The sequence below is a fragment of the Loxodonta africana genome, chromosome 4, assembly GCF_030014295.1.
Source record: "Loxodonta africana isolate mLoxAfr1 chromosome 4, mLoxAfr1.hap2, whole genome shotgun sequence".
NCBI classification, from domain to species: Eukaryota; Metazoa; Chordata; class Mammalia; order Proboscidea; family Elephantidae; genus Loxodonta; species Loxodonta africana.
In genome coordinates, this window is record NC_087345.1 from 151,924,492 (window position 1) to 151,951,687 (window position 27,196).

The following is a 27,196-nucleotide window of genomic DNA, read 5'->3' on the forward strand; positions in this document are numbered from 1 at the left end:
AAGAAGTCAGCACAACTGGACTAAAACAAAAGCTAAGAAGTTTCCTGAACACAACCAAACACTTGCGGGATAGAGTAGCTGAGGCTGGGGTCTGAGGACCATGGTTTCAGGGAACATCTAAGTCAACTGGCATAACAAAGCTTATTAAGAAAATGTTCCGCATTCCTCTTTGGTGAGTGGCATCTGGGGTTTTAAAAGCTTGTGAGTGGCCATCTAAGATGCATCAATTGGTCCCAAAGCATTTGAAGCAAAGAAGAATGAAGAACACCAAAGACACAAGGAAAGTATTACCCCAAGAGACAAAAGGGCCACATAAACCAAAAACTCCATCAGCCTGAGACCAGGAGAACTAGATGGTGCCCAGCTACCACCAATGACTGCCTTGACAGGGAACACAACAGAGAGTCCCTGATGGAGCAGAGGGGGAGAAAAGTATGGAGCAGAACTCAAATTCACAAAAAAGACCAGACTTAATGGTCTGACTGAGACTGGAGGAATCCCTGAAGCCATGGCCCCCAGATGCTCTGTTAACCCAGAGCTAAAACTATTCCCAAAGCCCACTCTCAGTTTAAGCAGATACAGGAGACCAAATGGGCGGCTCCTGTGCGGAGACAGGATGAGAAGGCAGGGAAGGAAAGAACCTGGTTGGATGGACACGGGAAACCCGGGGTGGAAAGGGGGAGCGTGCTGTCACATTATAGGGATTGCAACTAGTGTCACATAACAATATGTGTATAAGTTTTTGTATGAGAAATTAACTTAAGCTATAAATTTTTACCTAAATGTGTCTTTAAGTTTTTTCTTCTGCTTTGAAAAGGGTATAACAAATCTTACTAAACTGTTTGCTCTCAAGTCAATTCTGACTCATGGTAACCCCATGTGTGTCAGAATAGAACTGGGCTCCATAGGGTTTCCAATGGCTCATTTTTCTGAACTAGATTGCTAGGCCTTTCTTCTAAGGGACCTCTGAATGGACTTGAACCACCAACCTTGTGGTTACCAGCAGAGTGTTTAATCATTTGTGCCACCCAGGGAGGTCAATAAATGTTACTAAAACTTACATTTTATAACATTAAAGGTTATTACAGCTAATAAGAATAAAAAAGAAAACCTGAAAATTACAGACTATAGCTACAGGGTTGGTCAAAAAAAACTCTCAAATCAACATTTTTGAGAAAGACAATATTAAGAAAAATGTCAAACTGCTAATAATATCCTATTTTCAACATAAATTAGCAAACGGACTAAAAATAAAATATATTTCAGTAACTGTTTTTGAACATTATCCATTAAAATATATACTTACTTTGCACAATCTACTGAATGAATTTTATGAAAGTAGAAAAGGAAATACTTTTCTTACCATAATAGTCAAAGGCCAACTGGATGCAAAAAATACTATAAATGTTCAAGAAACTCTCTACAGAGGAGTTTGTAATACATGTTACTGCTTGGTACATGCATGTGGTTTAGTTAATATGTAGAATAAATGAATAAAAGACTACATGAGTGGTAAAACTGCCTGACTGAATGAGAAAAAAAAATTTTTTTTAAAGTTTCACATGTATATACATTCTTTGACTACTTAAGAATTTACTAAGAATGGAAACAAAAGTCGCAAACCTTGGTGGTGTCCTTTTGCCTAGGTTACAACTGCTGTTGGACAACTCAAAAAGCAGTTTTTTGAAAATTTGTTTCAACATGTTTCAGATAAACAAAAGACACAGTTCAAAAGTCACTTTTTACTTTATTAAGTAAAAATAAATTCAGTCAACTATAATCAATCAAATTCATGAAGAAATAATCATCACCACGAATGACACTGCCCACAGAAGTTACCTAAAAGAATACTTCACTTTGGGTTATGTGGTATGTATGGGTAAAAACAATCAGAGAGACTGAAAAGGAAAATGCAAGCACATTAAAAACTGAAAAGCTAAAACTGAACTGCTTGAGAGTGAATATCCACAAAAACAATTTACTGCAGAGTCCCTGCTAAGGGAATGGTCACATTTACTGCTTAAGAACTAACATCTAGGAAAATACTCATATAGGCCTAATGAAATACAGGAGGAATTTCATACTGCCTAGCTTCATACTTGTAATTTTATTTTTAAAAATGTAATACCTATTTCTTTAGTCTACTGGAGGAAAAGAACTGATATTCACAGTCCCATAAAAAATCTTGATGGTAGTAACACAAAGTTGACTAAGCAAGCAAATTCTTTTATTACTTTGGTATACAACTTAAGCTTGATGGCTTAAAACTAGGGGGCAGGGGGAGTCAGTCAATCCACATGGTAAGAACTATAGATGAATTCATGTATACAGATAAGTACAATATATACACAGATAAAATCAGATATCCAGATCATCTTAGGATTCTGCCTCTACAATCTTAGGGCTGTCTTTTAACCTATCGGCCATAAAATGAGGGACTAAGACCAGGTCATTTCTAAGACTATATATATATATTTTTTAAGAATCTATTTGGTTTTACAACTCTTTTTGTTGCTAAAAATTTGACATAAGGTTAACAGCTACATAAGCATTGAATTCAAAAAATGCTCAGATTTTTCTACCTACTTCATAAACTCTCTTCTCTGTTATGCCATCTGGACCTCTGCCAACATACCAAAAAAAATCAAACCCATTGCCATCGAGTCAATTCCAACTCATAGCGACCCTATACGACAGAGTAGAACTGTCCCATAGTGTTTCCAAGGAGCGCCTGGTGGATTAGAACTGCTGACCTTTTGGTTAGCAGCCATAACTCTTCACCACTATGCTATCAGGGTTTCCCTGCCTACATATATGGGTGATACTCCTTTCATAAGGAAGCTGATTCACAGAGAACTGACTGGGGCTCAAAAGGACGAGCTGGCCCCCCATTTTTCATCTGGCCTTCAAAGAGATAACTCAAAATTTAATATGTGGTCACTGCTGGCAACAACTCTTAAAAATATTGAGTCCTAGAGGATACATTTCAGCAGTATGACCTGAAATTCATAACAATAATGTTTAGTATACAAAACCGATGAAATCCTTCCACCTTCAACTTTTATGATAGCATTCAAAATGTAGTGTAGGGGTGGAGCAGGAATGTCAAGGTATTTTTCCTTCATGCTCTGTTTATATCCAATGAATATATAGACATTTAGCATGGGACAGATTCGATCAAATCCAAAAATTAGAAAAACAATCAAGCAATTAAGAGATGGTTTCTGTCACATTCTATGTAAGAAAGAAAAAGGAGACTATCTCTTGAAAGAGCAGAAATAAATTCTGTATTTACTGAATTTTTGAAAACTAAACAATGACACTGCCAACAACCTTTTGGTTCGCAGCCATAGCACTTAACCACTACACCACCAGGGTTTCCTTTTTGTTTTGTTTTTGTGTGTAAACAATGACCTAATCACTCCAGAACTAAGTCAATTGGGAAGTACAGTTTAAAGTCTATTTGATTACATGTATCTCTACCGAAATACATCTAAATTATCCGAAGAAGTGACAAGTAGAAAAAAATCTAACTTTTTTAAGGGGACCCTCAAAGCATTATGAAAAAAAAGACAAAAGATTACAGTGCACTGTGACCAGAGAAAGCTCTAAAGCAATGGTTTTTAAACTCTTGGTCTCAAGAGTCCTTTATACTCCTAAAAACTATTAAGGATCCAAAGAGCTTTGTTTACGTGGGTTATGTCAACTAGCATTTAGTGTACAAGAAATTAAAACAAATTTTAAAAATAGTAAATCATTTAAAATAGCAATAATCTATTACTTGTTAATGTTTCGTAAAAAAAAAAACCGTTTTTCAAAATAAAAAATAATTTAGTGAAAAGAGTAGCACTGTTTTAGAAGATACCTATATTTTCAAGTCTATTTATACATTCGATCTGTTGCAACGTGTTGTTTTGAATGAAGTATATGAAGAAAATCCAGCTTCACATGTACATGTAGCTGGGAAAGGGAGGTGTATCATACTGTACAGTGACACCAGACTGTTGTCAAGGATTTCATCAGTGCCCACGGATGCAGCAGTCAAGAAATCAAATGGCGCATTCCAATCAAACAACATATTGCACTGGGCAAATCTGATGCAAAAGACCTCTTTCGAGTATGAAAAAAGCAAAGACGTCATTCTCAGGACTAAGGTGTGCCTGACCCACGCCATGGTATTTTCAATCTCCTCATATACATGCAAAAGCTGGACAATGAACGAGGAAGAACTTGTGAAGACTACATGGTGAATATACCATGGACCGCCAGAGGAACGAACAAATCTGTCTTAGAAGAAGTACAGCCAGAATGCTCCTCAGAAGCAAGGATGGTTAGAATTCGCCTCACACGCTCTGGACATGTTATGAGGACAGCATCATGCTTAGTTAAAGTAGAAGCATCAGCGAAAAAGAGGAAGACCCTCAACACGATGGACTGACACAGTGGCTGCAACAATGGGCTCAAACATAGTAACAATTGTGAAGATGGCACAGGACAGGGCAGTGCTTTATTATGTTGTACACAGGGTTGTTATGAGTTGGAACAGTCTCAACGGCACCTAACAATGACTGTAGATATTCTTTTTGATACCACACCAAAAGTTAAAAAGTGGTAGTGTCTTAAGGGTTAGTTGCAATTTAGAATTTGAAACTGTATCAATAAACTTCTCATTAAAGTTAGAATCTTAAATTTAATCTAAATGAAAATGCATTTGTCTGTCTTGCACTTTAATGGATTTTAACATACATGCATGATTTTGTAAAACTGTGTAGTGGTCGTTTGGGAAATATTGGTTCACTCAGCTATGCAGATAATATTTAAAAATTACGTCTTTAATATTACCACCAATGTCATCAGAAAAGTCTCATCAATAACGTCTCTTTGGAGAGGTGTCGGGAAGCTGTCAAACTTACAGTTGATGGATATAAGTTTTCCAAAATTCTAATTTTCATTGAAAACTCAAACATGATCACTGGGAATACACACTATTAGTTGTTTTCCTTGAAGTGACAGGCTCGCTGTGTTCATTTTAGAAAATTGTCTGCTAAATACCCAAGTCTGAAAAACCACAATTTGTCCATCAGTTCTTCCAGGTAAAAATTACATTCTATGAAGAAAGCGTGTACTTCAGATTGCAACTCCAACTATTACACAAGTGCTTTTTTCTTGAGACAATCTTCAGGCAGGAGAAGTGCTTTATGTGTACTTCCCATTTTATCAAAGATTAGTAATAAAATCACTAATTTTTATTGATTCATCAAGGAGATTCTTGGGTGAAATTGCCTTTTTTTTTTTTTAACAGCAAATGCAGAGCAGTGAAGAATACAATGACTACTACCATAGTTTGGTACCACTGTCTTGATTCGTGCTAAAATGCCACGCCAGCAATTTTACCCATCACTTTTGTAAATGCCAAAAACAGCAAAAAAGGTAAAAACATCTTAGTGTTATGATTAAAAGACTTTTGATCCTACAGACCACCTGAGAGTGTCCTGGAACCACCAGAGGTCCACAGACCTTACTTTAAGAATTTCTAAACAGTATTTTGCAAACTGGAGGGTTCCTATGTGAAGGATAGAGGTGTCAAGCCAAAAGGATTCCAGAGCAAGCTCCATCCCCAATGACTGCCATCTATGAACTGGCTCTAATTTTATCTGTGTTTATACTGGATTCCCTTTTAAGACTCCATTTGAATAAACAATTCATTTCATGGGAAATAGTCTAGAAACCACTGGGACTATAATTACAGAAATCCTGCAAGGTCGATGTACTAGAGTAAAATTACATAGAGAGAATCATACCTTGTCTATCAGATCTCGATTGACACAGTTGGGCAACTGCTGGAGGAAAGCATCTACTATGAGCTTGAGATGAGATCCAGTGCTGGCTTCTTCATCCTCTTGTTCTAATATAAAATTGTTTTTTAAATAGGTTAAAAAAAATACAAAGAGAAGATATGAGAATAAAGATATCCAAATATATGATATATAAAATATATATAAAATCCCAAAGAATCTACAAGAAAGCTACAAGAGCAATAAATAAATTAGGCAAAGTTTCAGGGTATTACGATCAACTCACAAAAACCAGTTGTTTCTATAAACCAGCAATGAACAATCTGAAAGGAAATCATGAAAACAGTTCATTCTAAAGAATTCTAATACAACAAAATACCAAGCGGTAAATTTAACCAGAGAGGTGAAAGACTTGTAACTGCGTATCATAAAACACTGCTAAAATAAAGAAGAACTAAATAAATGGAAAGACATGACGTGTTTATGGACTGGAAGACTTAATATTAATTCAGATGTCAATACTATCCAAAGAAATCTACAGATACAAAGCAATCCCTATTAAAACTCCTACAGTCTTTTTTGCAGAAATGGAAAAGTCAATCCTCAAATTCATGTGGAAATACAAGGGGCCCCAGATAGCCAGAACAATCTTGAGAAAGAACAAAGTTAGAGGACTCATACTTTCTGATTTCAAAACATATCAAAAAGTTAAAGTAACCAAACCAGTGTGGTACTGGCATACAGATAGATATACAGCCAAATGCAATACAAAGAAGGTCCAGAAATAAACCCATACATCTATGGCTGACTGATTTTTTGACAAGGCTGCCAAGTACATTCAAAAGGGAAAGAATAGTCTCTTCAGACAAATGGTACTGGGACAATGGGATCTCAATGTGCAAAACAATAATGATGAACCCCATACCTCACATCACTACAAAAATTAACTCAAAATGAATCAAAGATCTACCATATTTTACATAAATATAACACACGCCTTCTGGTTTGTTTACGGGCCATGCCCTACCCCCACGAGGTGTTTTCATAGGTGCACTATGCTAATTTCTTTTACAGCAAGATGTGGAAGAGGACTGGCATGGCAGCACCTGTGAGGGTGCCTCATGGGGGGAAGGCGCAGCTGGCAGACAAACGCAGAAGGCGTGTGTTATTTGCATAAAAACACAGTAAACATAAGAACTAAAACCATAAAACCCTTAGAAGAAAAAACAGGGTAAAGCTTCAATACCTTGTTTTTGACAATGGATTCTCAGATGTTACCAAAAAGATTGAAAAACTGCTTTTGTCCATCAGTTTTTTGAAGTAAAAATCACATTCTATAAAGAAAGCACTTAAAAGATAAAATAGGTAAATTGGACTTCCTCAAAATTCAAAACTTTTGGGCATCAAAGAACTTTATCAAGAAAGTCAAGATACAACCTACAGAATGGGAGGAAATATTTGGGAACCATATATCTGATAAAGGTTTAATATCCAGTATATATAAGGAACTCTTAGAACTAAACAACAAAAGGACAACCCAATCAAAAGAATGGGTATTATGGATTGAACTGTATGTCCCAAAAATATGTGTTGTAAATCTTAACTGTCTGCCTGTGGCTATAATCCCATTTGTGAATGACTTGGGTTTGTGATGTTAATGTGGCAAGATTAGGATGTACTTTAAATTAATCTCTTTTGAGGCATAAGAGAGATTAAACAAGCAAGTGAAAGAAGCAGAGATGGGGGAAGAGAGATGCCAAGCCACATGAAGCTCACCCAGGAGCAGGAGCTCAAAGAGACAACAACCTTCCTCCAAGCCAAAAGAGAGTGAAAGCCTTCCCCTGGAGCCAGTACTCTGAATTCAGACTTCTAGCCTCCTAAACAGTGAGAAAATAAACTCCTGTTTTTAAAGCTACTCACTTGTGGTATTTCTGTTACAGCAGCAGTAGATAACTAAGACAACAGGCAAAGGACTTGAATAGGTGTTTTAGCAAAGAAGATTATACAGCCAGTAAGCATATACAAAGATGCTCAATGACACTGGTCATTAGGGAAATGCAAATCAAAACCATAATGACATACCACTTCAGACCCACTAGGACTGCTATAATCAAAAAAACTGAAAACAACAACTGTTGGTGAAGATGTGGAGAAATTAGATTTATCTCACTGCATGGCTGGTGAGAAAGTAAAACCATACAACCACTGTGGAAAACACTTTGGCAGTTCCTCAAAAAGTTAAAACTAAGTCCTAGTCTATTGCCCCTGGACACCCTGCTAATTTGGAACTGAAGCAGCCAAAGACTAGGTTGGCCTATAAAACAAACAGTAACACATATGAGGAATGTGCTTCTCAGTTCGGAAATCCTGGTGGCGTAGTGGTTAAGTGCTACACCTGCTAACCAAAAGTCCGGCAGTTTGAACCCACCAAGTGATCCCTGGAAATCCTATGGGGCAGTTCTACTCTGTCCTACAGGGTCGCTATGAGTCGGGATCTACTCAATGGCAACGTTTTTTACGGGCTTCTTAGTTCAATCAAGTATATAGGATCAAATGGGCAACACCTGCCCAAAAGCAAAGACGAGAAGGCAGGACAGGACAGGAAAACTGGAGGCAAATAGACGTAGGGAACCCTGGATGTAAAGGAATAGAGGGAGAGTGCTGACACATTGTAGGGATTGCAACTAATGTCACAAAACAATCTGTGTATACATTTTTGGAATGAGAAACTAATCTGCACTGCAAACTTTCACCTAAAGCACAATAAAATTAAAAAAAAAAAAAAAGTTAAACACGGACTTACTATATGACCCAGCAATTCCACTCCTAGGTATACATAAAAAACTTGAACGTAGGGATTCAAACAGATACTTATACACCAATGTTCATAGCAGCATTATTCACAATAGCCAAAAGGTGGGAACAACCAAAATGTCCATCAACTGATGAATGAATAAACAAGATGTGGTATACTCATGTAATAGAATATTATTCAGCCATAAAAAGGAATGACGTTCTGATACATACTACAACATGGAGGAACCGTGGTAACATTATACTAAGTGAAATAAACCAAACACAAAAGAACAAATGTTATGGTTCAACTTATATAAAATATCTACAGTAGGCAAGTTCAGGACAGAAAGTAGATTAGTGGTTAACAGGGACAGGAGAAGGGAATAATGGAGAGTTCTATTTCTTAATATAATGGTTGCCCAACATGGTTAACGTAATTAGGATCACTGAATTGTATACTTAAAAATGGTTATGATAGTAAGTTTTATCATATACACATATACCACAATACGATTTTTAAAAAATGAAAATTAAATTTGAAAAACCATCCAACTATCATTTATCTGGAAAACAGATAATCTAGAGCTGTTTTCTTACTCATGAAAAACTAGCATTTTTTAAAAATTATTATCCTAGAAAGACTGGAAATTTCTAAAGTCATAACTCCAAGTACTTCAGTGTTTCAGATATCAACTACAAAAAGGCAAACTTTTTGCATTAGACACAAATCTTAATCAAAAAATGTATGTAGTCCTAGAGTAAATCTGTTATTTTTATCTGTCCAGCATTCTTCCCCCATGTTCTTCAGTTAACAGTACTCTCAACCCTTTCCTTTGAAGAACTAAGCCTCCCCCATTTCTCGTGATTCTGATAGGGGGCAGAAAAGACCTTGGTTAGTGCAGACAGTTAAGTGTGCAACTACCAGCCAAAAGGCTGGAAGTTCAAACCTACCCAGGGGCACCTCGGAAGACAGGCCTGGCGATCTGCTTCCAAAAGATCACAGACTCAAAAACCCTACGAAGCACAGTTCTACTCTGACACATGTGGGGTTGCCATGAGTCAGAATTCACTCAACTCAACAATAGCTAATAGCAACAACAATGACAAGGACCCTAAAAAACAGATGTAACTTCTGATCTTTCCTGACAAGGAGTAGGTGCTGTCAATTAAAGCATAGCATAACGCTATTTCTCTTGGCCACAGGGGTAAGCATGACATAGGACTAGCCAGAGAGCCCTGGGATATTTAAATACAGATAGTGCAAAAGAAACTCTTTTTTCCTGTGATGTCACTAGCTGGTATGACACAAGCCTGGACAAAAGCCTGGGCAGCCTCCAGCCATGCCCACCCTCCCTTCATGGCATGAAGAAAGAGAATCTGCAGTAGGAAACAACGAAGCCGACAAAGAGAAAAGCAATATTGACAGAAAATAGGGAAGGCATTCAGAAATTAGCAAACACATACCAACAGGTCTGATGAAATCATGATAGCCCATGAGCTCAACTCATGGATTTCTCAGTTACATAAATCAAAATATTCTATTTCATGCTTAGGTTAGTATGAATTGAGTTTTGATTACCTATAAGCAAGAGTCCTAACTAACAAAGAAACATGACAGGAAATATTTAGTAAATAATTAACAGTGTAATATTTTTATTACTAATGTAAAACATGATTTAATTACAAAGAGATAAAATTATCACAGATGAATTAATATGCTAGCTGTCTTTCTATCTCTCAACCATTTAAGAATAACTTTTGAATACAGTATTAAATTTATTAAAATTATGTTAAAAAATAAAAATAAATTTAGGACAATGCTAGCAAGTAGTCAGAAAAGTGTAAGAAACATCTATTAAGATATTTAGAATTAAGATGATATTTAGAATTTAGATGATAACTGAAGTTTGTAGTTACATGATACTGGGTATGTAATGTAGTGTTTTTGTTCTAAATCAAATTCCAAAAGAGCACTGGCCTGGAAACAACAGAAAAACAGAATTAAAGAGAAAGGAATCATATCCTTAGGCAAGACCTTTGTATATAAAAATTAAACAAAAATGAAAAATTTTGGCAAAATATTGCCTTACCCTGTTCATCAAGAAGTTTCTTTGTAAGATCTTCAGCTTCATCTCCACCCTCTAACTCCAAGGAGTCATCATTAATTTCTAAATTCTCCAGCTCAAGTTCCAACTCATCAGGACTTGATAATTCCTTATTTTCCTTACATTCTTTTGCCTCTGTTTAAAAAAAAAAAAAAAAAATGTATCTCTGAATTAAGAGTCATAATGAAATCCTGCTGCAAAAAGAGACAAGAATTCACAAAATCTGCATCACTTATTAGAACCCACGAAGTACTATATACCTGGTAACAAATTTAAATGAAAATTTAATATATCCAAACTTCGGAAATATTATGCTCGTCAAAAACAAGAGCCGTAACTTCTTTGAATCTGTATGCCATTTTTTCCCTGAAGGAAGAAATGTATGGATGAATAAGTGGATGGATGGACGGACGGACAGACAGACGGATAAATAGATGGAGATTTACACAGCATGAAGACACGTACTAAAGTTGAGGGGAATATGAAGGTGATTAGGTAAGGTGGCCTAGGGTTAAGGAGAGTCTCAAACGCCAAGATGAGGAGTTTGGCTTTTCTCCTTTATGGAGCATGACCTCTGCTGGGTTATGACCAGAAGATTATTATTTAAATGTGATATGATATGAAAATTAATTTAGTAGCAGTATACAGCCTAAATCAGCAGCCCTGGTGTCAGAATGGTTACTGCTCGGCTGCTAACTAAAACGTTGGTGGTTCAAGCCCACCCAACAGCCCTGCAGGAGAAAGACATGGTGATCTGCTCCCATAAAGATTACAAAAAAAAAAAAAAAAACCCCGCTGCCATCGAGTCGATTCCGACTCATAGCAACCCTATAGGTCAGGGTAGAACTGCCCCATAGAGTTTCCACGGAGCATCTTGTGGATCTGAACTGCCGACCTTTTGGTTAGCAGCTGTAGCACTTTACCACTACGCCATAAAGATTACAGCCTAGCAAATCCTATGGGGCAGTTCTACTCTGTCATTTGGGGTCATTATGAGTCGAAATTGACTCACTAGCATCCAACAACATACAAAATAAATTAGAAAAGAAGAATAGATGCAGGAAGACCAATCAAAAAAAAATCCTTAAAATTTAGATGTCAGGTTAGAGGAAACTAAAACATGAGACATAACAAAGGAAAATGGCCAGGAGTTGGTAAAAAGCTAAACAGGAAGAATTAAAAAAAAACAAAGACGAACTGAACCTGAGTTCAGCAAGGTTGGCAAAACACTGATAACTGCTGAAATCAGGTGACAGATAAATGTTAGTTCACTATACTAGCAGTCCTACTTTAGTAGTTTCAAAATTTTTCATAATTATAAAACAAAACAAAACAACCTGAGTTTAAGAATTTACGCTTAAAAGAATTAAGGAGGTATGGTTAAAATGAGTGAAATTATAGGTCTCATCATCATTTTCTCTTACATTCTCTCATCCTCTAGTTTCTGCATTCAAAGCAAAAATCTCTGACTGATATTTGATGCCAAACTGTATTTGGGGGGAACCAAAGCTCTAATATGGATTGGTTTTGCTGATGCTAAATGAATACAGACTATTATTTTCTTTTTCATTCAACAAGTATTCACTGAATTCATACTATATGCCAGGCACCATTTTAAGAACTAGAATAAAACAGACAAAAACACTTTCCCATACATTTACTCTCCAATGTTCCCTGATGTCTGGTTATCAAAACAACATTTACTGATTACAAAAAAAAAAAAAAAAATCCACTGCTTTAGCTACTATGTATTTAGAAGTACGCTAAGCTGTTGAACATTCAGAAAAAGGTTAAAATGTGATCAAGAAATTTACAATCTAGCTGAGGAAACTGAACTAACATGCATGAGGGGACCAAGAGGGCAGGGTGGGGAGAGAATTTCAAGCAGAAAACAGAGCAATGTATGAAGGTAATGAGGCAAACAGACTGGCCTGTTCCAGAAACAAAAAAGGAAAAAGGAGTGGTAGAAGATACAGTTAGAGAGGTAGACCTTAGCCAAGTCATAAAGGGTCTAGAAAATAATACCGACAAGTTTAAACTGTACTCCAAGTGCAATGCAAAGCCATTAAAGGATTTTAAGCAGGAAAGTAAACTGAATTTTTAAGAATACATAGAAGGGAGCAAGAGCAAATAAAGAAGACCAGGTAGGAAATATTACAATTGCATGCACAAGAGATGATGGTAGTTTATTAGACCAGAACAGCAGCAGTAGAATGAAGGCAGGATAAATTTGAGATAAATGTGTATCAAAAAGATATATATACATACACACACACACATATATAGTGTGTGTGTGTGTACATATATATTCACGTAAACGTACCAGCTGGACTTAATTTCTCCCTCCTCCTCCATCTGGTCTGAGAAACACTGACATTTAAATGGGTAAACAAAGGTGAAAGCCCAAGGTAAGCAGAAAGAACATTAGGAGAGTTTAATACCACAGAAGTGAGGGAAAAGAAATCCTTCAACAAGGAAGTAGTGAACTGTGTTGAATGGTGATGAGAGATCAGATAAAACAAAGACTGGAAACTGTCCACCAGGTAACAACATGAAGGTGACTGGTGATCTTGGCAAGAACAGGTTCAGGGTAGGGATGCGGCTGGAGCCAAATTGTAGTGGGGTGAACAACGAGGAGGTAAGAAATTAAGAAATACATGTGCCGCCAATTCTTTCGAGTTGTTCCTGTTGTTAGGTGCCATCAAATCAGTTCCCACTCATGGCGACCCTATGTACAACAGAATGAAATGCTGCCCGGTCCTGCATCATCCTCATAATCATTGTTATGCTTGAGCCCATTGTTGCAGCCATTGTGTCAATACATCTTGTCAAGGGTCTTCTTTTTCGCTGACCCTGTACTTTACCAAGCATGATGTCCTTCTCCAGGGACTGGTCCCTCCTGATAACATGTCCGAAGTATGTGAGACGAAGTCTTGCCATCCTTGTTCTAAGGAGCATTCTAATTGTACTTCTTCCAAGACAGATTTGTTCATTCTTTTGACAGTCCATGGTATATTTAACGCTTTTCGCCAACTTCTTAACTCAAAAGCATCAATTCTTCTCTGGTCTTTCTTGCTCACTGGCCAGCTTTTGCATGCATAGGAGTCGACTGAAAACACCATGGCTTGGGTCAGGCATACCTTAGCCCTTAAAGTGACACCTTTGCTTTTTAACACTCTAAAGAGGTCTTTTGCAGATTTGCCTGATGCATTGTATCATTCAGGTTCCTGACTGCTGCTTCCATGGGCGATGATTGTGGATCCAAGTAAAAGGAAATCCTTGATGACTTCAATCTTTTCTCCATTTATCATGATGTTGCTTCTTGGCCCAGTTGCGAGGATTTTTGTTTTCTTTATGTTAAGCTGTAATCCATACTGAAGGATGTAGTCTTTGATCTTCATCAGTAAGTATACTTGAGTCCTCTTCACTTTCAGCAACCAAAGTTGTGTCATCTGTGTATCACAGGTTGTTAGAGTCTTCCTCCAATCCTGATGTCCCATTCTTCTTCATATAGCCCAGTTTCTCGGATTATTTGCTCAGCATACAGATTCAATAAGTATGGTGAAAGGATACAACCCTGACACATACTTTTCCTAACTTTAAACCATGGAGTATCCCCTTGTTCTGTTCGAATGACTGCCTCTTGGTCTACGTACAGGTTCATCACGAGCACAATTACATGTTCTGGTATACCCATTCTTCATAATGTTATCCATAATTTATTATGATCCATAGTCTTCCTTCAGTAAGACTACTTAAAAAGGAGAAAGGACAGTAGCTGGAAAGGGATAAAAAGGCCCAGGAGGTTTCAAGAGTTTTAACAGTTTCTTTGTTTTTACCCATTTCCTTCTTTCTCTCCCTCCTCCTTCCTTTTCTCCCTCTCTCTCTTTCTAGATAAGAACATGTTTGAACACCGAGGTAAAGATCGAGAGAGACAGAGACAGACTGATGCTAAAAATATGAGAGAAAAGGAATAATGGTTCAGGAGTAGGAGTGAGATTAGATTTAGAGCACAATAAGATGGACTGGTCTTTGATAGGAGGTGTGAAAGTTCACATCACTCAGGGAAGAAACATACTATAAGCACAAAGGCAGGCAGATTTATAGGGGCACAAAGTTGAGGGAGTTTTGTCTGATGACATCTGTCTTTTTGTGAACCGCTGTATTAGGCACAAACTTCTCCTAAGACAGACAATGGCAGAATAAAAATTGGACAAAGAATGAAAAAATCTTGTGGAGCATGGGAGAGTGAGCTAATGACAGAAATGTCATGAAGTTTCCAGGCGGTGTTGAGGATATGGTTGAGGTTGGTGATCATGAATTTATCAAGGTATCAACCTGTTTAACTGAAACTGATCACGTCCTGTACAGACAGAAATAAGGTGGACTGAAGGGTTGCACTTGGCAGGCAGGTATGAATGAACGACAGAGGGACAAAGAATGTGCAACAGGGAGACACTAAAGATGAACCACTGAATGCAATCTAGAAAAGAAGTACTTGGTAAGTGAATACAGGGAACCAAGCAAGGGATTAGAGGTCCCAAAAAGATAGGAAAATAGGTGGAGGGAGAGTACTTGAGAAAGAAAACTATAAGAACCCAGAGATATTTAGTGATTTCAGAAGCAGTGAAAGATTAATTTTGTGTCACGTCACTAAGAATAAAAGCAAAATAGGGATGCCTTAAGATCAAATCAGTAACTTGTAGAAACTGTCATATAGATTTTTAGCCATAAAATACTTCAATAAACTCAAAGGGCATTTCTCCCCTCTTCAATAAGTTCAACTGCTTTAATTATATTCTATCTGTTCTTTCTTGGCTACATTTCTTGACCTTTTTTCATTCTTATTACTACTATAACTGCCCTCATCATGTATAACTGATCCATACTTTCACTCTAAATCATCCTATGGATCATTGACACAGTATCCTTTGTAAAACACAAATCTGCTTATGGACTATCCTACCACACCAAACCAAAAACCTATGGCTGCTGAGTCGATTCGGACTCATAGCAACGCTGTAGGACAGAGTAGAAATGCCCTATATGGTATCCAAGGAGCACCTGGTGGATTCGAACTGCCAACCTTTTGATTAGCTGCCACAGTTCTTAACCACTACACCACCAGGGTTTCCATCCTGCCATAGAAACTTCAGTTAAATAACATCCAAGGTCTCTAACAAGATAGTCTAACTCAATTTCCCACTATTCTCCTAATTTAATGCATCTTCTAAACAGACAAAATGAATTATTCAATCCTCACCTGTTCTTCAAACATACTTGATACTTTCTGGCTTCTGTCTTTTCCCATGCCACTCTTTCTACCTGGAGGCCCTCCCCCATGTATCTTCTCAAAATCCAAGCCAACCTTCAAAGTCTATCACAAAGGTCATCCATTTCCTCTACAGTTTTATCTGATCCTCCAACCACATCAAATGCCTCCACTGTCTTAACTATGACACTGCCTTCTACTTTTCTTACAACCCCATTCTTACTCTCCTTCGAATTATAATTGAGTCCTTGGTTTCTCAACACTAAATTGTCCACAGATATCACACTCATGTTTTTATCTCTCATAACACTCAGTACATTGTCTCACACGTCAAAGGCTGCAAATCCTAAATTCACTTCCTGAAAAAGAAACAAACATTCTAAAAAAAACCTATTAGTGTTCAGTCGATTCAAACTCAAGTGACCCTATAGGACCGAGGAGAATTGCCGCACAGCATTTCCAAGCAGAGGCTGGTGGATTTGAGCTGCAGACCTTTTGGTTAACAGCCAAGTTATTAACCATTGCGTCACCAGGCCTCCATTAGGACTCTTCAAATAAGTCAAACTTGTACATGAAAAACCTTAATCAGGGCAGAAATCACACACATTTTCAAATTCTTAAAACTGGAAGACATACTGAAGTGACTAATATTTTAAAAGCTGTTTTCATTAGCTTTTCAAAAAGGCAATGCCCCCTCCTCCCCACTTTTTTTTTAACTGATAGAATTAGGTAGTAGGTATATAAAATGAGTATTTTGAACTTGGCTGCTAATCAAATGATTGGCAGTTCAAATCCAGCAGCTGCTCCTTGGAAACCCTACGGGGCAGTTCTACTCTGTCCCATAGGGTCACTGAATTGGAATCAACTTGACGGCAACAGTTTTTTAAAATTTTACATATGTATTATTTCCTACATTTTTCTAAATACTTAAAATATTTCAGCTAGTACAGGAATTATATTACTTTATAATTTTTTTTAAAACTCTGTAATACTACTTTTCCGTAAAATTTGCTATAAGCGAAGAATATCTTTGAGACCAATCAAGGAGTCTTAATATCTACGTACCACAAGGGCCTATTACCATAAGGTGCTCTCACCATAAGATGACCCCACTACCTTTTTCACATAAACAGCATAATTTTAAGGCTCAGTACATTTTACCTTAGATTCTAAAAGAATGTTATAAAAAGTGAGGAACTGTTTTATTCTTTTTCTTCTAATTAGTATCCTAAACAGCATTACCTGTCACCCCCCACTCAATAGGGCAAAACTAAGTCTTTAAAAAAAATTTTAAGGAGTAATTGAACTCTCAAGATAGCAGAAAATAAGCCATAACTTCAAATGAAGATTTAGGCAAATAAAATACCGAATACATGGAGAATATACATATTTCTCCCACAAGGGAAATGTAAATAATGAGATGTTGATTCTGTAATTCTAACTAATATTATACTATTTGTACATCAAAAGCAAAGATAGTTCCCAATTTTAGTATAAGGCACAAAAATAATTTTAATGTAACTTGGAAAGAACACAGACTGACAGGGCTTACATTTTGAAACTGCTAATTACTAGCTGTGTAAGTTACTTAACCCTGGGAGTTTTTTAACCTCTGTGCCTTACTTTCCTCACATGAAAAACGGGAATAACAAGAGTAGCTACCCCATACGGTTATTATGTGGATTAAATGATTTATTTATAAAGTGCTAAAAGGAGGCTTGGCACAAAGTGATTCTTAAATAAAAATTATTAGGTTCTCTTAAAAAAAAAAAAAAAAACAGTTGCCATTGAGTTACTTCTAACTCATGATGACCCCCTGTGCTGCAATGCAAAAAATTGCACTCCACTGGGTTTTCAAGGCTATGACTTTTCAGAAGCAAATCACCATGCCTATCTTCTGAGGTATCTCTGGGTGGGTTCCAACTTCCAACCATTTGGCTAACAGCTGACTGCTAAACCATGTGCACCACCCAGGAAATCTTGGTTTCCTAATAATGGATTCCCTAATCAATATGTTATGGAAACCCTGGTGGCGTAGTGGTTAAGTGCTACAGCTGCTAACCAAAGGGTCAGCAGTTCGAATCCACTAGGTGCTCCCTGGAAACTCTATGGGCAGTTCTACTCTGTCCTATAGAGTCGCTATGAGTCAGAATCAACTCGACGGCACTGGGTTTGTTTTTAATCAATATGTTAGAATATAAAAGTAAAAATTTTTTTTTAATTATCTATTTCTCCAAATCTTTGTCACTGTGCCCATCTATTTCCTGTTTTCAATCTCTAAGGTTTGGCATAATTCCCTTCAAAAAATATGGTGTAACTCGCAATCAGCACCTGCCACTCTGTTAATGATCTCAAAGCTTCTGGTTTCCCTAAAGCAGCTCTTCCTCACAAACAGTTGGAAATACCTAGCCTAGAAAAAGCATTACAGATAATGTGCATTACAGAGGTAACATTTTCACTAAGAGTCCAGTTAAGGGGAATCCGTATCTTAGCAAGCTCACGCATGAATTCTTTCCAAGATATGATAAACAAACATTTTCAAATTAATTCACATTAACTTAAATGTACTGGCACTGTTAAAAGTATGTCAGTTATCACTCTTTCATGCTCTGTTCCATAATACTCTGTCATTTAATCTAATGACTCAATGTTCATACTGTAAAACCAGTAACTATATCAGAAAATATTATCTTGAAGCTAATTTTTATAGCACATAATGGAAATATTTTTCCTCTAGAATTTACCTTTGGAATCATCTTTGTTGGGGTCTTTATTCTGACAACTTTTTTCATTATCTTTAAACAAGATGGCTGGAACAAAAGCTTTCAAATCAATGAGGTTCTCATAAAAATTCCGAGCATCTTCATCTTCCCATATGCCACCTTCCAAGTCATATTCTCCAGGTTTACCAGGTGTGAATATATCGATTCCAGGGCCATGCTCTACAACAAAATACATCACAGGTAATTAACACCATTTCAGGTACAGAATGGTAAACATGACAAAATAAGATATTTTATATTTTCAATTTCATAGCCATTGAATCTTGAATGTTTCAATTAAATAGAAGCTTCTGCAATCAACAAGGACTTGGGTGTGTACATGTGACAGACCATATTTAATATCAAATCAAATGTAAACACAAACTGTGTTTCAAAGCCGTGAAACCAGGACAAGAGAATAACATATAATAAAGGTGTTTTTCTCTCAGATTTGTTTTAAGTAATAATATAAGCTTAAGTAGCCATTTGATATATTAGCTCTATCTTCATGAAGTTTAACCCAAAATAAGAAATGTGTAAGCTTGGCCATTCCTAAAAAGATCCGGCTTAAATTCCCACCTCCCTCAGGAGGCATTTTTTTAATGACTGCGAACCCTCTACACCACTTATACAGTAAAACCTGCAAAAGCCGGAACCTGTGTAAGGCAGGAACATGGCAAAGAAGGAAAATTCAAATATTTTCCACTAATTGAGAACAACAGAAAAGTGGGAGGACTGCACCCTGTCAAAGGCAGAAAGCTAGCAAGAGACCAGGGAAAACAAGACGGTCCAGTCGAGTTCCTGCTCTCACAGGTTTCACTATATTCTAAGTATCTTCACAAGCAGTCCATAAACTCTTAACTAAAAAGCATCTCTCCGTTTTGATATAATTCTTGGTACACAGCAGATTGCCACAAATGTTTGTCAATTGATAAATTAACTGGAAAAGAAGGGAAGAAAAAAGATGAAATATATAGGTATCTTAGTAAGAGGAAAACCGTGCATATACTCACATGTACACACACAGTCTCTCTCTCCCCCTTCACATACAGCTATAGTTTCTTAAACTCAGAACATTAAAGGTGATTCATTTCCTACTTCATGATTACGAGACAATTCAGGAACTTATCTATTCTCACTGTACTTGTCTCCAAACAAAAATTATGAGGAGAAAAATACCATGTAGATTAAAAATAACTCTGAGAAAAGTCAGACTATACATTAAATTAAATGTCATTAGGAAAAACAATAACAAATAGCAACGGAAACAACAAAACACTGGGTCCCTACCTCCTTATATTTACACACAAGCTTATTAGGACACTAAACCCATGAAGGAAAAGACTGATAAATTTACATGCTGTTTAATGAAAAACAGACAAAAGCATAGGAAAAACAAGATAATACTGGCAACATTTATATGAAGGAATTAATATCCATAATATACAATAAAACCTGCGAAAGCTGGAACTTGTACAAGACAGAAATATGTCAGAGAAGAAAAACTCAAGTATTTTCCACTAAAACGAGCAATAGAAAAGTGTTAAGACTGAACCCCGCCAGACAGAAAACTTTCGAGACCCAGAAAAACAAGGCAGTCCCATCCAGGTCCAGCTCTCACAGGTTTCACTGTATGAAGAGCTCCTACAAGTAAAAACAAAAAAAATGGATAAACTGTTTGAACAGAAAAGTAAAAGACAGCATATGGGAAAATCCTTAACCCCAATACTATCTAGGATAATGTAAAATAAAACAAACATTTATCACTTTGACCCATTAGATTATGAAGTATTTAAAAGATTGATATAATCAAATGTTAGCAAGACAACAGGGAAGTACTCTCATATCTTAATAGAGTTCAAATAGGTATCGCATTTCACTATCTACCAAAATTTAAAATAAGCATAATCTTTGACCCAACAATTTTCCTTAAAAGAATCGGTACCATAGAAATAACAGAAAATGTGAACAAGAATGTTCACTGAAACTCTGTTTACAACAGAGCAACATAAAAAAGAACCCAAATATCTATCAATAAAATAAGTGTTGACAAGCTGTACAAACACATTATGTACTATTTTGCAAATGTAATACTGTTGCCATTTGCCATCAAGTGGGTTCTAACTCATGGTGACACTGTGTACAAAAAAATGCTGCCCAGTCCTAAGCCATCTTCATAATCATTAGATGAGTCTATTGTTGCAGCCACTGTGTGATGCCTTACAACCTAGGGGACTCATTTTCCAGCATGCTATCAGATGATATTCTATTGTGATACAAAGGGTTTTCACTGACTAATCTCCAGGAGCAGATCACCAGATCTTTCTTTCAAGTCTGTCTTAGTCTAAAAAATCCACTAAAACCTGTCCACCATGGGAGACCCTGCTGGTATTTGAAGTGACAGTAGCATAGCTTCCAGCGTTACAGCGACTTGCAAGCCACCACAGTACAACAAATTGACAGATGGGTGATGCATTTAATATTAATCAGTTGTTAAGTGCTGTTGTTGTTTGGTGCTGTTGAGTCGGTTCCAACTCACAGTGGTCCTATGTACAAGTGAACAAAAAACTACTGTCCTGCAACGGCTTCATAATCGTTGTCATGCTTGAGCCCACTGTGATAGCCCCTGTGTCAATCCATCTTGTTGAGGGTCTTCCTCTTTTTCGCTGACCCTCTACTTTACCACGCATGATGTCCTTCTCCAGGGACTGTTCCTTCCTGATAACATGTCCAAAGTACGTGAGATGAAGTCTCACCATCCTCGCTTCTAAGGAGCACTCTGGCTATACTCCAAGACAGACTTGTTCCTTCTTCTGGCAGTCCATGGTATATTCAGTATTCTTCGCCAACACCATAATTCAAAAGTATCAATTCTTCTTCGGTCTTCTTTATTCATTGTCCAGCTTTCTCATGTATATGAGGCGATTGAAAATACCATGGCCTAAGGTCAAGCGCACCTTAGTCCTTAAAGTGACATCTTTGCTTTTCAACACTTCAAATAAGTCTTTTGCAGATTTGCCCAAAGCAACACGTCATTCAATTTCTTGACTGCTACTCTGATTGTGGATCCAAGTAAAATGAAACCCTTGACAACTTCAATTTTTTCTCCATTTATCATTATGTTGCTTATTGGTCCAGTTGTGAGGATTTTTGTTTCCTTTATATTGAGGTGTAATCCATACTGAAGACTGTAGTCTCTGATCTTCATCCATAAGTCCTTGAAGTCCTCTTCACTTTTCAGCCAGCAAGCTTGTGTCATCTGCATAGCACAGATGGTTAATGAGTCCTCCTCCAATCCTGATGCCCCATTCTTCTTCATATAGTTCAGCTTCTTGGATTATCTGCTAGCATAGCAGATTGAATAAATATGGTGAAAGGACGCAGCCCTGACACACACCTTTCTTAATTTTAAACCACACAGTATCCCTTGTTTGAATGACTGCCTCTTGGTCTATGTACAGGTTCCTTACGAGCAAAATTAAGTGTTCTGAAATCCCCATTCTTCACACTGTTATCCATAACTTGTTATGATTCACATGGTCAAATGTCTATGCAGTCAATAAAACAAAGGGAAACATCTTTCTGGTATTTTCCGCTTTCAGCCAAGATCCATCAGACATCAGCAATGATATCCCTCTTTCCACATCCTCTTCTGAAACTGGCTTGAATTTTAGGCAGTTCCTGTCGATGTACTACTGCAACCACTTTTCAATGATCTTCAGCAAAACTTTACTTACATGTAGTATTAATGGAACTGATCATTTCCACATTCTGTTGGATCACTTTTCTTTGGAATTGGCACAAATACAGAACTCTTCCAGTTAGCCGGCCAAGTAGCTGTCTTCTAAATTTCTTGGCATAGATGAGCAAACACCTCCAGTGCTGCATCCAGTTGTCAAAATATCTCAACTGGTATTCCATCAATCTCTGGATCCTTGCTTTTCGCCAATGCCTTCAGTGCAGTTTGAACTTATTCCCTCAGTCCCATAGGTTCTTGATCATATGCTAACTTCTGAAATAGCTGAACGTCAGCCAATTCTTTCTTGTACAGTGACTCTGTGTATTCCTTCCATTTGCTGTTCATGCTTCCCGCGTCATTCATTATTTTGTCTACAGAAACCTTCAATATTGCAACTTGAGACTAGAATGTTTTCTTCAGTTCTTTCAGCTTGAGAAATGCCAAGTGTGTTCCTCCTCTTGGTTTTCTTTCTCTGGGTCTTTGCACATTTCCTTATAATACCTTACTTTGTCTTCTCAAGCTGTTCTTTGAAATCTTCTATTCAGTTCTTTTATGTGACCATTTCTTCCGTTCACCTTAGCTGCTCTACCTTCAAGAACAAGTTTCAGAGTCTCTTCTGACATCTATTTTGGTCTTTTCTTTCTTTCCTGTCTTTTTAATGACCTTTTGTTTTCTTCATGTATGACGTCCTTGATGCCATCCCACAACTCGTCTGGTCTTCAGGCATTAGTATTCAATGTATCAAATCCATTCTTGAGATGCTCTCCAAATTCAGGTGGGATATACTCAAGGTCGCACTTTGGCTCTTGTGGACTTGCTCTAATTTTCTTCAGCTTCAACTTTAACTTGCACAGCAACAATTAATGGTCTTTTCCACAGCTGGCCCCCGGCCTCGCTCTGACTGATGATATTGAGCTTCTCCAACGTCTCTTTCCACAGACGTAGTAGATTTAATTCCTGTGTATTCCATCTGGTGGGGTCCATGTGTAGAGTCACCACTCATGTTGTTGAAAAAATTATTTGCAATGAAGAAGTCGTTGGTCTTGCAAAATTCTATCATGCAATCTCTGGCATCGTTTCTACCACCAAGGTCATATTTCCCAACTATTGATCCTTCTTCGTTTCCAACTTTCACATTCCAATTATCAGGAGTTATCAATGCACCTTGATTGCATGCTTGATCAATTTCAGACTGCAGAAGTTGGTAAAAATCTTCAATGTCTTCACCTTTGGCCTCGGTGGTTGGTGTGTGAATTTGAATAATAGCCGTATTAACTTGTCTTCCTTCTAGGTGTATGGATATCATTGTATCACTGACAGCGTTGCACCTCAGGGTAGATTTTCAAATGTTCTTTTTGATAAGTAATCTGACACCATTCCTCTACAACTTCTCATTCTCAGCATAGTAGACTACATGACTGTCTGATTCAAAATGGCCAATACCAGTCCATTTTAGCTTACTAATGCCTAGGATATCAATCTTTATGTGGTCCATTTCATTTTTGATGACTTTCAATTTTCTTAGATTCACACTTCGTACATTTCACGTTCTGATTATTAATGGATGTTTGCAGCTGTTTATTCTCATTTTGAATCATGCCACATCAGCAAATGAAGGTCCTGAAAACTTCACTCCAGCCACATTATTAAAGTCAACTCTGTGAGGAGGCAGCTCTTCCCCAATTGTGTTTTGAGTGCCTTCCAACCTGAAGCGCTCATCTTTCAGCACTATATCAGACAATGTTCTGCTGCCATTCATGAGGTTTTCACTGACCAATTTTTCAGAAATAGATCACAAGGTCCTTCTTCCTGGTGTATCTTAGTCCAGAGGCTCTGCTGAAACCTGTCCACCATGCGCGACCCTGCTGGTATTTGAAACACTGGTGGCATAGATTCCAGCATCACAGCTATACCCAAGCCACCAGAGTATGACAAACTGACAGAAGAGTGGTGGAGGTGTTAAGTAAAATGAGGTATATATATACATGAACTGACTCTGAATGCTCTCAAAAACACATTATTGACAGAAAAAAGGACACCATGCAAAATACCTTACTTAAATTAACAATAAAGCTATATAAAGACATCTGACTATATATATTTTGTCTATGTAAAAAAAGAAACATATAAAAAAAGATCTGGACAGATTCATACCAAACTGTTAACAATGGTTATCTTGAAGAATGAAAAGGATCTGACAGACATTTTCCTTTTCTACTCCATAATATGCATATTTTGCACATATAAAAATAATATATTTGCATGTGAAAAAGAACAATTTCCTTAATATGTAAAGTGCTTTTGTAAATCAATTTTAAAAAGAGGAATACTTAGAAAAAAGGGAGGTGGAGTCTGAAGACTTTAAACAGGTATTTCATGAGGAAAAGAATACGTACAGACATAGATATAGATATAAAATAGAGTCCTGGTGGCATAATGGTTAAGAGCTCAGCTGCTAACCAAGAGCTTGGCAGTTCAAATCCACCAGTTACTCCTTGAAAACCCTATGGGAGAGTTCTACTCTGTCCTATAGGGTTGCTATGAGTCAGAATCAACTTGAAAGCAACAGGTTTGGTTTTTTTTTTGTTATATAAAAAAATAGCCAATTAAAGAAAAGATGCTCAAGCTTGCTCAGAATTTTAAAAATCAAGAACTGCAATTTGGTAAAGGGTATACGGAAACAGTCATTCTCATATACTCAGTGGTGTGTAAATTTCTTAGCAAGAAAATTTGGTACTGAATATAAAACTTAAAATGCATATACCCTTTTAACCCAGGAATTCTACTTTAAGGACTTCATCCCTGAAATACTAGCATGCATACAGAATGCTGTAGGAACAGAGATTTTGTTACAGCATTGACCACAATAACTAAAGCTAGATATAACTTGTGTCTATCAACAGAGGAAAAGTTAAATAAATCATAGTATAATTATACAATAAGATATTACTAGGCAACAATTGAGAATTAGATGTGTCTGTATGCACTGATGGAGCCCTGGTGGTGCAATGGTTAAGTGCTCAATTGCTAACTGAAAGGTCTGCCATTCGAAACCGCCAGCTGCTCTGCAGGAGAAAAGACCTGACAATCTGCTCCCATAAAGATTACCCCAAAACCAAACCCAGTGCCGTCAAGTTGATTCCGACTCATAGCGACCGTACAGGACAGAGTAGAACCGCCCCATAGAGTTTCCAAGGAGTGCCTGGTGGACTCGAACTGCCAACCCTTTGGTTAGCAGCCGTAGCACTTAACCACTATGCCACCAGTGTTTCCCCATAAAGATTACATATTAGGAAATCCTATGGGGTGGTTCCACTCTGTCATATAGGGTTGCTCTGAGTTGGAATGGATTTGACAGGACACAATAACAACATACATACTGATATGAAATGACATAAACGTATGATTAACTGAAAGAAAGCAGCTGCAGAATAGTACATACAATATAATCTAATTTCTGCAAGGTTAAAAAGGATATTCTGATCACTGAACAATTTAGCAGGTTTAAAATAGATTCTGAGATTTCCTTCAGGTCAAATGTAGTACCAGGGATCAGATTTAACCTCCATCCTAAAACAACTTAAAAAATGAGACAAATGATATAATATAACAGTTTACAAACAAAGGACATCAGGAAGCACAAGAAAGTGATCCCGGAGAGGAAACAAAAAGCTAGCCAATGACTGCCCTAGCTTACCACCTGGAGAGATTTTTCTAGGCAAACAGAGGGGACACCCAGGCAGAGCACAGCAGCTCCCTGAGCTGAGGACAATGGAGCTGAAAGTCTAGCAAGACTTTAGCCAAGGCAGCTGGAGTCTGCAGGACAGAGTACCAGACAGAGGAAGCAGCACAGAGACAGAAATTCAAAGATGTGCAGAGGGTACCTCTTGAATATTTAGCTGAATACTGATCAGTCCATATGAGTGATGAAACTAGGTAAGACCAAGAAAATAACTACCCGAAAGGATTAGTACTCACACAGGAGTTCACACAGGGCTACAGCAGCTTGTATGCCCACAAGGCAGACTGGAAGAACTTCTGAATTCACAGAAATCAGGCAGACTTCAGAAGGGTATTGCCTGAGTAGTGGGGAAAATTAGCCCTAGAAAAACAGCTGTTCTGATCCTACCTAGCAAAGCTTTAATGCAAGCCTTGAAAGGATGAACTGATTTCAAACAACATAACTGAAATTCAAAACAAAGCTCAATGTTATTTACAAAAATGTAAAAATATCCAGCACATAGTCAATAAAAAATGACCAGGCATGCAAAGATGCAGAATAATCACTAGCCATACAAAGAAGAAAAAAGTACAACCCATAATAAGGTGACAAAAGAATCAATTAATCAAAACCAACTCAGAAATGACACAGATGATTCAATTAATAGATAAGGATATTAAAACAGATATAACTGCATTTCACATGCTCAACAAGCTAGAAAACAGGCTAAGACAGGCTGTTGGACAGTGACATGGAAAATATAATCAACTTCTCAAGATGAAAACTACATCTCCAGGTGGAATTAACACTGTAAAAGAAACGAACGATGAACTTGAAAACAGCAATAGAAACTATCCAAAATGTAAAACACAGAGAAAAAAGGACAGAGCAACAAAAAGGACAGAGCATCAATGAGCTGTGAGGCAACTTTAACTGGCCTAATACAGCTGTAATTAAGCTCCCACAGGAGAGGAGACTAGGGAGAGGGGGATATATTTGAAGATAT

The 27,196-nt window shown here is 37.3% G+C and overlaps 1 protein-coding gene across 3 annotated transcripts in view; it reads right to left on the bottom strand.

Annotated features, from left to right (window-relative positions):
• The window catches only part of UPF2 (UPF2 regulator of nonsense mediated mRNA decay), a 140,013-nt gene that overhangs the window by 90,955 nt on the left and 21,862 nt on the right, over nucleotides 1-27,196 (bottom strand). For all 3 annotated transcript variants that reach the window (XM_010590732.3, XM_003410584.4, XM_064284855.1), the window contains exons 5-7: nucleotides 18,713-18,910; nucleotides 10,682-10,831; nucleotides 5,802-5,905 (exon numbers count right to left, since the gene is read on the bottom strand). In XM_010590732.3, coding sequence (XP_010589034.1) covers nucleotides 5,802-5,905; nucleotides 10,682-10,831; nucleotides 18,713-18,910 — 452 coding nt within the window. The remainder of the gene's footprint in view (nucleotides 1-5,801; nucleotides 5,906-10,681; nucleotides 10,832-18,712; nucleotides 18,911-27,196) is intronic.